The sequence below is a fragment of the Apteryx mantelli genome, unplaced genomic scaffold (assembly GCF_036417845.1).
Source record: "Apteryx mantelli isolate bAptMan1 unplaced genomic scaffold, bAptMan1.hap1 HAP1_SCAFFOLD_415, whole genome shotgun sequence".
NCBI classification, from domain to species: Eukaryota; Metazoa; Chordata; class Aves; order Apterygiformes; family Apterygidae; genus Apteryx; species Apteryx mantelli.
In genome coordinates, this window is record NW_027118772.1 from 6248 (window position 1) to 22000 (window position 15753).

The following is a 15753-nucleotide window of genomic DNA, read 5'->3' on the forward strand; positions in this document are numbered from 1 at the left end:
AACGGCGGCGGCGGCGGCGGCGGGGTGGTGTCGGCGGGGGCCGCGACGCCGGGGGGGTCCATGCGGCCGCCGCCATGACGATCCTGCCCAAGAAGAAGCCGTGCCCGGCTCCCGACGCCGACCCGGATTCCGGACCGGATTCGCACCCGGAACCGGGGCCTAGCGGCGGCGGCGGTTCCGCGGCGGAAGCCGCCGGCGGTGGCGTCGTCGTCGGTGTCGGCGGCCCCCGGCCTCGGGCTTCGCCTCCTCCGCCGTTGCGGGGTTGGGGGGGGCTGCCGGCCGCCGGCCCTTCGCCTCCTCCTCCTCCTCCTCCCGCCGCCGCCGGCGGCTCCGGTAACGTCGACGGCGGCCCCGGCGGCTTGTTGGGCTTAGAAGGAGCCGAACCGCGCGGCGTGATGGCGGCGGCGGCGATGGCGGCGGGCGGCGGCCCCGGGCTCAGCAAGAGGCGGCGGCGCGGCGGGCCCGGCCCCAGCGGCGGCGGCCCCGGTCCCGGTGGCGGCGGCGGCCCCGGTGGTGGCGGCGGCCCCGGCGGCGGCAGCCCGGGTCCGGACGAGGCCGGCGGCGGCGGTTACAACAGCGAGGACGAGTACGAGGCGGCGCGCGTGGAGCTGGACCCGGCCACGGCCGAGCAGGTGCCGCCACCGGGGGGGACACCGGGGAGGGGGGGGGCAGCACCGGGGGTTCCCCCCCACACACACATACACACGCCGGGGTCCCGGTGTTGCCCCCCCTCGTGTCGTGGGGGGGGGGGGACGTGGGGGGGTCACACGCGTGTCCTGGCGTGGCGCGGAGGGAGCGCGTGGCCTCGTGTCGCGCATGTGGCCTCGTCCCTGTCACGCGTGTCCTTGTGTCACGCAGGGGCTGGTCCTGGTGTCACGTGTTTTCTCATGTCACACCAGGGCTTATCCTCGTGTCACCTGTGTCCTCGTCCCATCACATGTGGTCTCATGTCACGCAGGGGCTGGTCCTCGTGTCATGTGTGGCCTTGTGTCACGCTTGGACTCGTGTCACGCTTGGGCTCGTCCCTGTCACATGTGGCCTTGTGTTATGTGTGTCCTGCTGTCACACAGGGGCTGGTCCTGGTGTCACACATGTCCTTGTGTCACATGTGTTCTCGTGTCACACTTGGGCTCGTCCTTGTCACACGTGTCCTAGTGTCACACGTGTCCTGGTGTCATGCAGAGGCTGGTCGTGGTGTCATGTGTTTTCTCATGTCACACCGGGACTTGGCCTCGTGTCATGTGTGGCCTCGTGTCACACTTAGGCTCGTCCCTGTCACACGTGTCCTGGTGTCACACATGTCCTCGTGTCACGCAAGGGCTTGTCCTGGTATCACGTGTTTTCTCATGTCACACCAGGGCTTGGCCTCGTGTCACGCGTGTCCTCGTGTCACGCTTGGGCTCATCCCTGTCACACGTGTCCTGGTGTCATGCAGGGGCAGGTCCTTGTGTCATGTGTGTCCTCGTGTCACGCTTGGGCTCGTCCCTGTCACACGTGTCCTGGTGTCACGCATGTCCTCGTGTCATGCAGGGGCTGGTCCTTGTGTCACGTGCTTTCTCATGTCACACCGGGACTTGGCCTCGTGTCACACGTGTCCTCGTGTCACGTGTGAGCTCGTCCCTGTCACACGTGTCCTCATGTTATGCATGTCCTGGTGTCATGCAGGGGCTGGTCCTTGTGTCACACATGTCCTCGTGTCACACTTGGGCTCGTCCCTGTCACGCGTGTCCTCGTCCCTGTCACATGTGGCCTCGTGTCACGCAAGGGCTGGTCCTGGTGTCACGTGTTTTCTCGTGTCACACCGGGACTTGTCCTCGTGTCACGTGTGTCTTCGTGTCACACGTGTTCTCATGTCACGCTTGGGCTCGTCCTTGTCATACGTGTCCTCATGTTATGCGTGTCCTGGTGTCACGCAGGGGCTGGTCCTGGCGTCACGTGTTTTCTCGTGTCACACCGGGACTTGTCCTCGTGTCACATGTGTCTTCGTGTCACACGTGTTCTCATGTCACGCTTGGGCTCGTCCTTGTCATATGTGTCCTCATGTTATGCGTGTCCTGGTGTCACGCAGGGGCTGGTCCTGCTGTCACACGTGTCCTCGTGTCACACATGTCCTCGTGTCACACTTGGTCTCGTTCCTGTCACATGTGTTCTCATGTTATGTGTGTCCTTGCGTCATGCAGGGGCTGGTCCTCATGTCACGCGTGTCCTCGTGTCACGCTTGAGCTCGTCTCTGTCACACGTGTCCTGGTGTCACGCATGTCCTTGTGTCACACAGGGGCTGGTCCTGGTGTCACGTGTTTTCTCATGTCACACCGGGACTTGGCTTTGTGTCACGCGTGTCCTCGTGTCATGTGCGTCCTCATGTCACACTTGGGTTTGTCCCTGTCACACGTGTCCTCATGTTATGCGTGTCCTCGTGTCACGCAGGGGCTGGTCCTGGTGTCACGCATGTCCTCGTGTCACACTTGGGCTCGTCCTTGTCACATGTGTCCTGGTGTCACGCAGGGGCAGGTCCTTTTGTCACTCGTCCTCGTGTCACACGTGTCCTCGTGTCACACTTGGGCTCGTCCCTGTCACACGTGTCCTCATGTTATGCGTGTCCTGGTGTCACACGGGGGCTGGTCCTGGTGTCACGCACGTCCTCGTGTCACGCGGGGGCTGGTCCTGGTGTCACGCACGTCCTCGTGTCACACTTGGGCTCGTCCCTGTCACACGTGTCATGGTGTCATGCATGTCCTCATGTCACGCAGGGGCTGGTCCTGGTGTCACGTGTTTTCTCATGTCACACCGGGACTTGGCCTCGTGTCATGCGTGTCCTTGTGTCACACATGGGTTTGTCTTCGTTACGTGTGTCATGGTGTCACACATGTTCTCATGTCATGCAGGGGCTGGTCCTTGTGTCACACATGTCCTCGTGTCACACAGGGGCTTGTCCTGGTGTCACATGTTTCCTTGTGTCATGTGGGGGCTGGTCCTCATGTCACACATGTCCTTGTGTCACGCGTGTCCTCGTGTCACATGGGGTCCTGTCCCTGTCATGTGTGACCTCGTGTCACGCATGTTCTCATGTCACGCAGGGGCTTGTCCTGATATCACGTGTTTCCTCATGTCACACCAGGACTCGTCCTTGTGCCAAGCGTGTCCTTGTGTCACACATGGGCTCATCCCTGTCACACATGTCGTCGTGTCACGTGTTCTTGTGTCACGCAGGAGCTTGTCATGGTGTCATGCGTGTCCTCGGGTCACGCAGGGGCTGGTCCTCGTGTCACACGTGTCCTCATGTCACGTGTGTCTTCGTGTCACGCAGGGACTCGTCCCTGTCACACGTGTCCTCGTGTCATGGGGGGGGAGTTGGCACTATCATACGTGTCCTCGTGTCACACGGGAGCGTGTCCTCATGTCACGCGTGTGCTTGTGTCGCGCAGGGGCTTGTCCCTGTCACACGTGTCCTCGTGTCACACGTGTCCTCAAGTCACACATGTCCTTGTGTCACACTGGGGCTTGTCCTTGTGTCACACGTGTCTTCGTGTTGCAGGGGGGGTTGGCGCTATCACGTGTGCCCTCATGTCACGCGTGTCCTTGTGTCACACAGGGACTTGTCCCTGTCACACGTGTGCTCGTGTCGTGGGGAGGGTTGGCGCTGTCACCCGTGTCCTCGTGTCACGTGGGGGCTTGTGTCGCGTGTGTCCTAACGTCATGCAGGAGCTTGTCACTGTCACGCGTGTCCTCGTGTCACACACGTGTCCTCATGTCACGCAGGGGCTTGTCCTCGTGTCACACGTGTCCTTGTGCCACACGTGTCCTCGTGTCACGTAGGGGCACGTCCTCGTGTCACGCGTGTGTCCTCGTGTCGCGCAAGAGCTCGTCCCTGCCACGCGTGTCCTGGTGTCACCCAAGCTCCCGGGGCCGGGAAGGAGCGTGGGGGCCCCTCTCCCCTCTCCCGGACTCCGGGGCCCCTCTCCCCCCTCCCGGACTCCGGGGCCCCCCTCCCGGACTCCTGGGCCCCCCCTCTCCCCTCTCCCGGACTCCGGGGCCCGGCTGAGCCCGGCTGTGTCTCCAGCAGGAGCACCGGTTCGAGAAGGCGCTGCGGGAGAAGAAAGGCTTCATCATCAAGCGCATGAAGGAGGACGGCGCCTGCCTCTTCCGGGCCGTGGGTGAGCCCTCTCCTTCCCGCCTCCTTCCCGCCTCGCCCCCCGTGTCCGTCCCACGTCGCCCCGTGTCCGTCCCACGTCGCCCCGTGTCCGTCCCACGTCATCCTGTGTCGCCCCACGTCCATCCCGTGTCGCCCCATGTTGTCCCGCATCCATCCCACGTCGCCCCGTGTCCGTCCCACGTCATCCTGGGTCGCCCCGCGTCCATCCCGTGTTGCCCTGGGTCGCCCCGTGTCTGTCCCCCGTCGCCCCGTGTCTGTCCCCCGTCGCCCCACGTCATCCTGCGTCCATCCCACGTTGCCCCACGTCTCCCCGTGTCCATCCCACGTCTCCCCGTGTCCATCCCAAGTTGCCCCGTGTCACCCCACGTCCATCCCACGTTGCCCCATGTCGCCCCGTGTCCATCCCGTGTCTCCCCGTGTCCGTCCCACATTGCCCCGTGTCGCCCCACGTCCATCCCATATCGCCCCATGTCCATCCCACGTTGCCCTGTGTTGCCCTGTGTCCATCCCGTGTCGCCCCATGTCTATCCCACATCGCCCCACATCTTCCCGTGTCTGTCCCACGTCGCCCCGTCCATCCCACGTCGCCCCATGTTGTCCCACGTCACCCCACGTCATCCTGTGTCCATCCCACGTCATCCCACGTCACCCCGTGTCCATCCCACATCACCCCGTGTCCATCCCACGTCTTCCCGTGTCGCCCCGTGTCCATCCCACGTCGCCCCACGTCTTCCCGTGTCCGTCCCACGTCTTCCCGTGTCCGTCCCCCATCACCCCGTGTTGCCCCGTGTCTGTCCCCCGTCTCCCCGCGTCCGTCCCACATCACCCCACATCTCCCCGCGTCCGTCCCACATCTCCCCACGTCATCCTGTGTCCATCCCACGTCTCCCCGTGTCCATCCCACATTGCCCCACGTCCATCCCACGTCGCCCTGTGTCCATCCCACATCACCCCGTGTCGCCCCATGTTCATCCCATGTCGCCCCGTGTTGTCCCACGTCTCCTCGTGTGCATCCCACGTTGCCCCGTGTTGCCCCGTGTCCGTCCCCCGTCTCCCCGTGTCTGTCCCACGTCGCCCCACGTCTCCCCGTGTCCATCCCACATCGCCCCGTGTTGTCCCATGTCCCCGGGCGAGGGACCTGGGCGTCTGGGTGTGGGGCCCAGGCGTCCGGGCGCAGGCGCTGCCCCCCTCGCCATCGCCTCGTCCCCCCCCTGCCCGCAGCCGACCAGGTGTACGGCGACCAGGACATGCACGAGGTGGTGCGCAAGCACTGCATGGACTACCTGGTGAGTGGCCGCGGTCCCCAACGGGCCCCCGGCGTCCCCCTGGGGTTCCCTGCTGTCCCCTGCCACCCCGTGGCTGCCCTGAGGTCCCCCCAATGTCCCCTGCCAGGTTGTGTCCCCCCGGGGTCCCACCACGTCCCCCTTGGGGTCCCACCACATCTCCTGGGGTTCCCTGGTGTCCCCTGCAAGTCTTGTGTCCCTCTGGGATCCCAGCGTGTCCCCTTGGGGTCCCACCACATCTCCTGGGGTTCCCTGGTGTCCTTGGCCATCCCATGGCTGCCCTGAGGTCCCCCTGTGTCACCTGGCTTTCCCTGCCAGGTTGTGTCACCTGCTGTCCCCTGGGCCTCCCCAGTTGTCCCTTGCCACCCCGGGGCCGTCTGGTGTCCCCAGGGCCACTGCGCGATTCCTCGGCGTCCCCGGTTGTCCCCTGCCGCCCCGGCGTCCCCAGGGGCTGCCCCACGGTTCCCCGGTCGTACCCCGCCACCCCGCTTCCCCACCCCGGTGTCCCCAACGTCCCCGGCGGCGCCGGCGCCCGCGGTGGCGAGGCCCAGCGCCGGTGGCCCGCGCAGATGAAGAACGCCGACTACTTCTCCAACTACGTGACGGAGGATTTCACCACCTACATCAACCGCAAGCGCAAGAGCACCTGCCACGGCAACCACATCGAGATGCAGGCCATGGCCGAGATGTACAACCGCCCCGTGGAGGTCTACCAGTACGGCACCGGTGGGTGACACGGGCGGCGGGGCCCCCCAGGGAACGGGGACACGGCCACCGGGGTCCGTGGGGCGATGGAAGAACAACACGTGGCCACCGGGGTCCATGGGGTGATGGAGGAACAAGACGTGGATGCTAGGGTCCATGGGGTGATGAAGAAAAGCGATGTGGACACTGGGGTCTGTGGGATGATGAAGGAAGGGGACGTGGCCACCGGGGTCTGTGGGGTGATGGAAGAACAAGGCGTGGACACCAGGGTCCGTGGGGTGATGGAAGAACAAGGCGTGGATGCTAGGGTTCACGGGGTGATGGAGAAAGGAGATGCGGACACTGGGGTCCGTGGGGTGACGGAGGAAGGAGATGCGGACACCAGGGTCCGTGGGGTGATGGAGGAAGGAGATGCGGACACCGGGGTCCGTGGGGCGATGGAGGAACAAGGCGTGGACCCTAGGGTCCATGGGGTGATGGAGAAAGGAGATGTGGCCACCGGGGTCCATGGGGTGATGGAAGAACAAGGCGTGGACACGAGGGTCCACGGGGTGATGAAGAAAGGAGATGTGGACACCGGGGTCCGTGGGGTGATGGAGGAAGGGGACGTGGCCACCGGGGTCCGTGGGGTGATGGAAGAACAGGACGTGGACACGAGGGTCCATGGGGTGATGAAGAAAAGCGATGTGGACACTGGGGTCTGTGGGATGATGAAGGAAGGGGACGTGGCCACCGGGGTCTGTGGGGTGATGGAAGAACAAGGCGTGGACACCAGGGTCCGTGGGGTGATGGAAGAACAAGGCGTGGATGCTAGGGTTCACGGGGTGATGGAGAAAGGAGATGCGGACACCGGGGTCCGTGGGGTGACGGAGGAAGGAGATGCGGACACCAGGGTCCGTGGGGTGATGGAGGAAGGAGATGCGGACACCGGGGTCCGTGGGGCGATGGAGGAACAAGGCGTGGACCCTAGGGTCCATGGGGTGATGGAGAAAGGAGATGTGGCCACCGGGGTCCATGGGGCGATGGAAGAACAAGGCGTGGACACGAGGGTCCACGGGGTGATGGAGAAAGGAGATGTGGACACCGGGGTCCATGGGGTGATGGAAGAACAAGGCGTGGACACGAGGGTCCACGGGGTGATGGAGAAAGGAGATGTGGACACCGGGGTCCGTGGGGTGATGGAGGAAGGGGACGTGGCCACCGGGGTCTGTGGGGTGATGGAAGAACAAGGCATGGATGCTAGGGTCCACAGGGTGATGGACAAAGAAGATGTGGCCACCGGGGTCCGTGGGGTGGTGGAGGAACAAAACGTGGACACTAGGGTCCGTGGGGTGATGGAGAAAGGAGATGTGGACACCAGGGTTCTTGGCGTGATGGAAGAATAAGATGTAGACCCTAGGGTCCATGGGGTGATGGAGAAAGGAGATGTGGACACCGAGGTCCATGGGGTGATGGAGGAAGGGGACGTGGCCACTGGGGTCCATGGGGTGATGGAGAAAGGCGATGTGGACACCAGGGTCTGTGGGGTGATGGAGAAACAAAACGTGGCCACTGGTGTCCATGGGGTGATGAAGAAAGGAGATGTGGCCACCGGGGTCCGTGGGGTGATGGAGAAACAAGACGCGGACGCCAAGGTTCTTGGGGTGACGGAGGAAGGGGATGTGGACACCAGGGTCCTCGGGGTGGTGGTGGGGTCCCTGGGGTGCCGTGGGGTCCCCGGGGTGCTGACGTGGGGGTCCCGCAGAGCCCATCAACACCTTCCACGGGATCCAGCACAACGAGGACGAGCCGATCCGGGTGAGCTACCACCGCAACATCCACTACAACTCCGTGGTGAACCCCAACAAGGCCACCATCGGCGTGGGGCTGGGGCTGCCCTCCTTCAAGCCGGGGGTGAGTCCGGGGGCCGCCGTGGGGCTGGGGGACCCGGGGGACATCCCCGGGGCTGCCGTGGGGCTGGGGGACCCATGGGACATCCCTGGGGCCGCCGTGGGGCTGGGCGAGGTCTCCTGGGGCCACCATGGGGCTGGGGGACCCGTGGGACATCCCTGGGGCCGCCGTGGGGCTGGGCGAGGTCTCCTGGGGCCACCATGGGGCTGGGGGACCCGTGGGACATCCCCGGGGCTGCCGTGGAGCTGGGGGTCCCCGGGGCCACCATGGGGCTGGGGGACCCATGCAACATCCGTGGGGCTGCCGTGGGGCTGGGGGACCCATGGGACATCCCTGGGGCCGCCGTGGGGCTGGGCAAGGTCTCCTGGGGCCGCCGTGGGGCTGGGGGACCCATGGGACATCCCTGGGGCCGCCGTGGGGCTGGGCGAGGTCTCCTGGGGCTGCCGTGGGGCTGGGGGACCCATGGGACATCCTTGGGGCTGCTGTGGGGCTGGGGCATCTCTGGGGCTGCGAGGGGGTCCATTGGGGGCGTGGCCTACCCGAGGAGGGGGCGTGGCCTTCATGAGAAAGGGGTGTGGCCCAGCCTAGCCCCACCCCCAGCTGGCAGCCATGCCCATGGGCTGTGTAAGGGGGGGGCAGCCCTTAAAGAGGGGGTGTGGCCTGCCTGAGGGGGGCGTGGCCTGCCTGGGCAGGGGCGTGGCAGGAGGCATGACTTGCACTGTGGGGGCGTGGCTTTCACTGGAGGGGCGTGGCCTAGCCTGACTCCACCCCCCCACCCCCCAGCTGGCAGGTATAACCTGGGACTGAGTGTATGGATGGGGTGGTTTGGGGGGGCGTGGCCTGGCGGGGGAGGTGTGACCAGATCCAGGGGCGTGGCCTGGCAGAGGGGGCGTGTCTTGATTCGTATGGGCGTGGCCTAGCCTGGCTCCACCTCCCTCAGCTGCCAGGCACAGCCCAAGGGCTCTGTGTGTGTATGGTGGGGGGAGGCCTGTGTCGGGGGGGCGTGGCTTGGTAGAGGGGGCGTGGCCACGCACGGGGCGTGGCCTGGCAGATGGGGGCGTGTCTTGTTCCCTAGGGGCGTGTCCCAGCCTGGCTCCACCCCCTACTCTACCAGACATAGCCCAAAGGCTATGTGTGTGTGGGGGGGGGGTTGTTGGTTTGGGGGCGTGGCCCGGCTCGGAGGGGGCGTGGCCTGCCCCAAGGGGGCGTGTCTAAGCATGGCCCCGCCTCCTCCCCCTCCCCCCCCCGGTGCAGCTGGCGGAGCAGTCGCTGATGAAGAGCGCCATCAAGACGTCGGAGGAGTCGTGGATCGAGCAGCAGATGCTGGAGGACAAGAAGCGGGCCACCGACTGGGAGGCCACCAACGAGGCCATCGAGGAGCAGGTGGCCCGCGAGTCCTACCTCCAGTGGCTGCGCGACCAGGAGAAGCAGGCCCGCCAGGTGGGGGTGGTCCCCGGCCCCCCGCCCCGCGCGGGGTCCTCGTGGGGGTCCGTGTCCTCCTCGTGGGGGTCCCTCTCCAACCCGAGGGGGGGACCTTGTCTACCTGTGACCCTCCCCGTGGGGTTCCCGTCCACCCCATGGGGGTCCATGTCCTCCTTATGGGGTCCATGTCCACCTGTGACCTCCTCATGGAGGTCCATGTCATCCCCATGGGGTCCCTGTCCACCTGTGACCTCCTCAGGGGGGCCCATGTCCTCTCCATGGGGGTCTAAGTCCACCTGTGACCCCCATATGGGGGTCCCTGTCCTCCCCATGGGGTCCCTGTCCACCTGTGACCTCCTCAGGGGGGTCCTTGTCCTCCTCAGGGGGGTCCATGTCCTCCCCATGGGGTCCCTGTCCACCTGTGACCTCCTCAGGGGGGCCCATGTCCTCTCCATGGGGGTCTAAGTCCACCTGTGACCCCCATATGGGGGTCCCTGTCCTCCCCATGGGGTCCCTGTCCACCTGTGACCTCCTCAGGGGGGCCCATGTCCTCTCCATGGGGGTCTAAGTCCACCTGTGACCCCCATATGGGGGTCCCTGTCCTCCCCATGGGGTCCCTGTCCACCTGTGACCTCCTCATGGGGGTCCATGTCCTCCCCATGGGGGTCTAAGTCTACCTGTGACCTCCCCATGGGGTCCCTGTCCACCTGTGACCCCCATATGGGGGTCCCTGTCCTCCCCATGGGGTCCCTGTCCCCTTGGTGTCCCCTCTAAGGGGGTCCCTGTCCCCGGGCCCCCCATAACCCCCCCTGGGGGGTCCCCATCCCCTCTAATGGGCTCCCTGTCCCCGGGGCCCCCCATATCCCCCCCCCCGAGGAGGTCCCCGTCCCCTCTAATGGGCTCCCTGTCCCCGGGGCCCCCCATATCCCCCCCCCCCCCAAGAGGGTCTCTGTCCCCTCGTGTCCCCTCTAAGGGGGTCCCTGTCCCCGGGGTCGCCCATATCCCCCCCCCAGCAGGGTCCCCGTCCCCTCTAAGGGGGTCCCTGTCCCTGGGGCCCCCCATATCCCCCCCATGTGGGTCCTTGTCCCCTTGGTGTCCCCTCTAAGGGGGTCCCTGTCCCTGGGGCCCCCCATATCCCCCCCCAAGAGGGTCTCTGTCCCCTCATGTCCCCTCTAAGGAGGTCCCTGTCCCCGGGGCCCCCATAACCCCCCCGAGGGGGGGCCCGTCGCCCCCGGGGGGGCACAGGGACACTGGGCCCCCCCCGCTGACGGGCTCCTCGCAGCCGCGCAAGGCCAGCGCCACGTGCAGCTCGGCCACGGCGGCGGCGGCCAGCGGCCTGGACGACTGGAGCGGCCGCTCGCCCCGGCCCCGCAGCGGCGCCCCGTCGCCGGAGCACCCCGGGCTGCACCCCGAGGCGCCGGGGCCCAAGCCCCCCTCGCCCGCCGCCCCCGCCCCGCCGCCCGGCAAGCCCCCCTCGCCCTGCGCCCCAGGTGGGGGGGGCCCCGCGGGGCTGGGACGGGGGGGGGGCCGAAGTGGGAGTTGTGCGGGGCTGGGGGGTCCCGATGGGGAGGTGCGGGGGGCTGGGGGTTCCCAAAGTGGGAGATGGGGAGCCTGGGGGGTCCCAACTGGGTGCTATGGGGGGCTGGGGGTTCCCAAAGTGGGAGTTATCAGGTCTGGGGGGACTGGGAAATAGGGGGGGCTGGGGGGTCCCAACTGGGTGCTATGGGGGGCTGGGGGCTCCCAAAGTGGGAGTTGTGTGGGGCTGGGGGATCCCCCCTGGGAAATAGGGGGGTTTGGGGGGTCCCATCTGGGTGCTATGGGGAGCTGGGGGCTCCCAAAGTGGGAGTTGTGAAGGGCTGGGGGGTCCCAAAGTGGGAGTTATGGGGTCTTGGGGGGTCCCAATGGGGAGATGTGGGTTTTGGGGGGTCCCAACTGGGTGCTATGGGGGCCTGGGGGGTTCCCACTGGGAAATAGGGGGGCCTGGGGGGTCCCAACCGGGTGCTATGGGGGGCTGGGGGGTCCCAAAGTGGGAGTTATGGGGTCTTGGGGGGTCCCAATGGGGGGATGTGGGTCTTGGGGGGTCCCAACTGGGTGCTATGGGGGCCTGGGGGGTTCCCACTGGGAAATAGGGGGGCCTGGGGGGTCCCAACCGGGTGCTGTGGGGGGCTGGGGGGTCCCAAAGTGGGAGTTATGGGGTCTTGGGGGGTCCCAATGGGGAGATGTGGGACCTGGGGGGTCCCAAAGTGGGAGTTATGGGGTCTTGGGGGGTCCCAGTCTGGGTGCTGTGGGGGGCTGGGGTGTCCCAAGGTGGGAGTTATGGGGTCTGGGGGGGTCCCAATGGGGAGAGGTGGGGTCTGGGGGGTCCCAACTGGGAGCTATGGGGGTCTGGGGGGGCCCAAAATGGGAGTTATGGGGTGCTGGGTAGTCCCAGTGGGAAGATGTGGGGTCTGGGGGGCCCCAATGGGGAGATGTGGGTCTTGGGGGGTCCCAACTGGGTGCTATGGGGGGCTGGGGGGGTCCCAAAGTGGGAGATATGGGGGTCTGGGGTGGGTCCCCACTGGGTGCCATGGGGGTCCCAATGGGGAGATGTGGGGCCTGTGGGGGTGTCCCAACTGGGTGCTATGGGGCTTGGGGGGGTCCCAACTGGGTGCTATGGGGGTCTGGGGGGTCCCAAAGTGGGAGTTACGGGGTGTTGGGGGGGGGTCCCAAACTGGGTGAAATGGACCGGGGTGGGGGGGGGTTGTCCCAATTTGGGCGTTCGGGGTGCTGGGGGGGCCCCGGGGCGGGCGCTATGGGGCGGCAAGGGGGTGCTATGGGTGCTGCCCCCCTTCCCCCCCCCCCCCAGGGACCAGCAGCCAGCTGGGGGCCGGCGGGGGCCGCGCCACCCCCCCCCTGGTGTCCCTGTACCCCGCGCTGGAGTGTCGCGCCATCATGCAGCAGATGTCGCCCACCGCCTTCGGTGAGCCCGGGGCCCAGGCGTCCGGGGGGGGGGGGGGGTCCTCAGTTTGGGGGGGGGGGGGTTCAGGTTTGGGGGGGGTGTCTCAGCTTGGGGGGCTTCTTGGGGGTCTCAGGTTGGGGAGGGTCTCAGGTTTTGGGGGGTTTCTTGGGGTCTCAGTTTGGGGGGTCTTAATTTGGGGGGTTTGGGGAGTCTCAGGTTTGGGGGTCTCAGGTTTGGGGGTCTCAGGTTTGGGGGTCTCAGTTTGGGGGGTCTTAATTTGGGAAGTTTTGGGAGTCTCAGTTTGGGGGGGGTCTCAGGTTTGGTGGTTTCAATGTGGGGAGTTTTAGGAGTCTCAGATTTGGGGGGGCTCAATTTGGGGGGTTTGGGGAGTCTCAGTTTGGGGAGTTTCAGTTTGGGGGTCTCAATTTGGGGGGTTCTTGGGGGTCTCAGTTTGGGGGTCTTAACTGGGGGGGTTGGAGAGTCTCAGGTTTGGGGGGGTTCAGGATTGGGAGTCTCAATTTTAGGGGTCTTAATTTGGGGAGTTTTGGGAGTCTCAGATTTGGGGGCTCTCAGGTTTGCAGGGTTTGGGGAGTATCAGGTTTGGGGGGGTTCAGGTTTGGGGTCTCAGTTTGGGGGGTTTCTTGGGGGTCTCAGTTTGGGGAGGGTCTCAGGTTTCGGGGGGTCTCAGGTTTCGGGCAGTTTGGGGAGTCAGGTTTTGGGGGGTTTCTTGGGGGTCTCAGTTTGGAGGTCTTAATTTGGGGGTTTGGGGAGTTTCAGGATTGGGGGGTCTCAGTTTTAGGAGTCTTAATTTGGGGAGTTTTGGGAGCGTCAGATTTGGGAGGTCTCAGTTTGGGGGTCTCAGGTTTGGGGGGTTTGGGGAGTCTCAGGTTTGGGGGGTCTCAGTTTGGGGCAGTTTGGGGAGTCAGGTTTTGGGGGGTTTCTTGGGGGTCTCAGTTTTGGGGGGGTTCTTGGGGGGTTTGGAGAGTTTCAGGATTGGGGGGTCTCAATTTTAGGAGTCTTAATTTGGGGAGTTTTGGGAGCGTCAGATTTGGGAGGTCTCAGTTTGGGGGTCTCGGGTTTGGGGGTTTGGGGAGTCTCAGGTTTGGGGGGGTCTCAGTTTGGGGCAGTTTGGGGAGTCTCAGGTTTTGGGGGGTTTCTTGGGGGGGTCTCGGTTTGGGGGTCTTAATTTGGGAGGTTTGGGGAGTCTCAGGTTTGGGGGTCTCAGGTTTTGGGGTCTCAGTTTGGGGGGTCTTTATTTGGGGGGTTTGGGGAGTCTCAGGTTTGGGGGGGTCTCAGGTTTGGGGACTCAGTTTGGGGGGTTTCTTGGGGGTCTTAATTTGGGGGGTTTGGGAGTCCCAGGTTTGGGGGTCTCAGGTTTTGGGGTCTCAGTTTGGGGGGTCTTTATTTGGGGGGTTTGGGGAGTCTCAGATTTGGGGGGGTTCGGGTTTGGGTTCTCAGTTTGGGGGGTTTCAGGATTGGGGGTCTCAGTTTTAGGGGTCTTAATTTGGGAAGTTTGGGGGGGTCTCAGGTTTGGGGGTCTCAATTTGGGGAGTTTTGGGAGTCTCAGATTTGGGGGCTCTCAGTTTGGGGCTCTCAGTTTGGGGCTCTCAGTTTGGGGGCTCTCAGTTTGGGGGTCTCAGGTTTGGGGGGTTTGGGGGGTCTCAGGTTTGGGGTCTCAATTTGGGGAGGGTTTCTTGGAGGTCTTAATTTGAGGAGGTTTGGGGGTCTCAGGTTTTGGGGTCTCAGTTTGGGGGGTCTTAATTTGGGGGGTTTGGGGAGTCTCAGGTTTGGGGAGGTTCGGGTTTGGGGTCTCAATTTGGGGGGTTTCTTGAGGGTCTCAGTTTGGGGGGGTTCAGATTTGGGGATCTCAATTTGGGGAGGTTTCAGGGCTCCCATTTTGGGGGGGGGTCTCAGGTTCGGTGGCTTCAATTTAGGGCGATTTCAGGGGATCTCAATTTCGGGGGGGGTCTCAAGTTTGGAGGTTAAAGTTGAGGGGCTTCAGGGGGCTCAGTTTGGGGGGGCCCAATTTTCAGGGTAGGGGGTGTCTCGTTTTTGGGGAGGGGGGTCCCAATTGGGGGGACCTCACCGCGGGGACGGACATTGGGAAACCTTTCGCCCTCGCGCCCCCTCTGACTCCTTTCTTTCCTTCTCTGGCCGTTTGCCCCCCAAACCCCCTTTTCCCTCGGGGTGCCCCCCCCTCTTCCCACCCCCCCCCCCCGCCGCCCCGAATTCCGGGGGGCGCCGCAGGCCTCAACGACTGGGAGGACGACGAGATCCTGGCGTCGGTGCTGGCCGTGTCGCAGCAGGAGTACCTGGAGGCCATGAAAACCTCCCGCCACAGAGACCCCGCCGCCGACAAGAGTTGATATTGAACCCCCGGACTGCGGCCCCCCCCCCGCCCACCCGCCGCCCGCCCGAAAGCTGCCCCCCCTCCGCCCCCCCAAAAAAGGGACCTCTAGGCGCAAACACCCCCCCCTTAAAAAAAAAACCAAACGCCGCCACGATTTTTTGGGGGAGGGGGAACCTCCCCCCCCCCACACGTTTTCGTGGGACGCCTCCCGGAGGAGGAAGGTGGTGGCTGGGGGGGGGGACACAGCGCTGGACGCCGCGGGACGAAGCTCCGTCATTTTGGGTTGTTTTGGAAGGGGGGGGGGGGTCCCTACAAAAAAGGCTGGCCCCCCCCTCCAAAAAAAGGGGGGGGTCAGAGGGGATCCCCCCTTTTTTCCTGGGGAGGTGAGGTGTGTGTGAGGCGGGGGGGGCAGGGGAATTGCCCTTCCTGGGGGGGGGTAATTTGGGGCTACCCGAGGGGGGGGGTGGCCCTTTCTTTGGGGGGGGGGGAAGGGGGAATTTGGGGCCACCTGAGGGGGGGTTGCCCCCTTGCTGCCCCCCCCCCACCCCGGGGTGGGGGAGGGGTGCCCCCCCAGCACCCCCCCTCTGCGCCCCGTTATTAAACCGATACCCAGCAGCCCGGCGGTCTCTTAATTAAGGGGGGGGGGGTCGTTAGGGGCTTCCCCCACCCCTCGGCTGGGGCCTGGCGCTGTTTTTTGGGGGTGGGGGAAGGGCTGTTTTGGGGGGTGCTGTGCCCTTCTGGGGGGGCTCAGGGCCGTTTTGGGGGGCTCTGGGCCATTTTGGGGGAGGCCCTGGACCCCTTTGACGCCTCTTTTGGGGGGTTTCGGGCCATTTTGGAGACCCGGAGCCCTTTTGTGGCCGTTTTGGGGGCCCTGGGCCGTTTAGGGGCGCGCGGGGCCGTTTTGAGGCCCTTCAGGGCCATTTTGGGGCCTTCGGGGGTGGTTCCGCCACCACGGGCGGCTGGCGGTTGCCGTGGCGACGCGTCGCGGGCTGATGACGCCATGAGGAGCCAA

At 65.3% G+C, this 15753-nt stretch overlaps 2 protein-coding genes across 4 annotated transcripts; one reads left to right on the forward strand and one right to left on the reverse strand.

Annotated features, from left to right (window-relative positions):
* OTUD5 (OTU deubiquitinase 5) lies at positions 1-14819 on the forward strand. Of its 3 annotated transcripts, XM_067317464.1 has the most exons (10): positions 1-632; positions 4061-4154; positions 5375-5439; positions 6006-6162; positions 7886-8034; positions 9286-9471; positions 10736-10878; positions 10918-10943; positions 12299-12412; positions 14639-14818. In XM_067317464.1, the coding sequence occupies exons 1-10, from the start codon at positions 75-77 to the stop codon at positions 14755-14757; spliced, it is 1611 nt and encodes a 536-aa protein (XP_067173565.1). In that variant the 5' UTR covers positions 1-74; the 3' UTR covers positions 14758-14818. The 3 variants fall into 3 exon arrangements, with proteins under 3 accessions (XP_067173565.1, XP_067173564.1, XP_067173563.1); XM_067317463.1 differs by having other exon boundaries at positions 4064-4154; positions 10736-10943; positions 14639-14819; XM_067317462.1 differs by having other exon boundaries at positions 10736-10943.
* LOC136996567 (uncharacterized) lies at positions 12521-13281 on the reverse strand (the record flags this gene model as incomplete). Its single annotated transcript, XM_067317460.1, has 2 exons — positions 12521-12850; positions 13219-13281. Coding segments are annotated over 2 exons (393 nt in total), but the record flags the coding sequence as incomplete, so codon positions are not given.
* Positions 14820-15753: the final 934 nt, after the last annotated feature.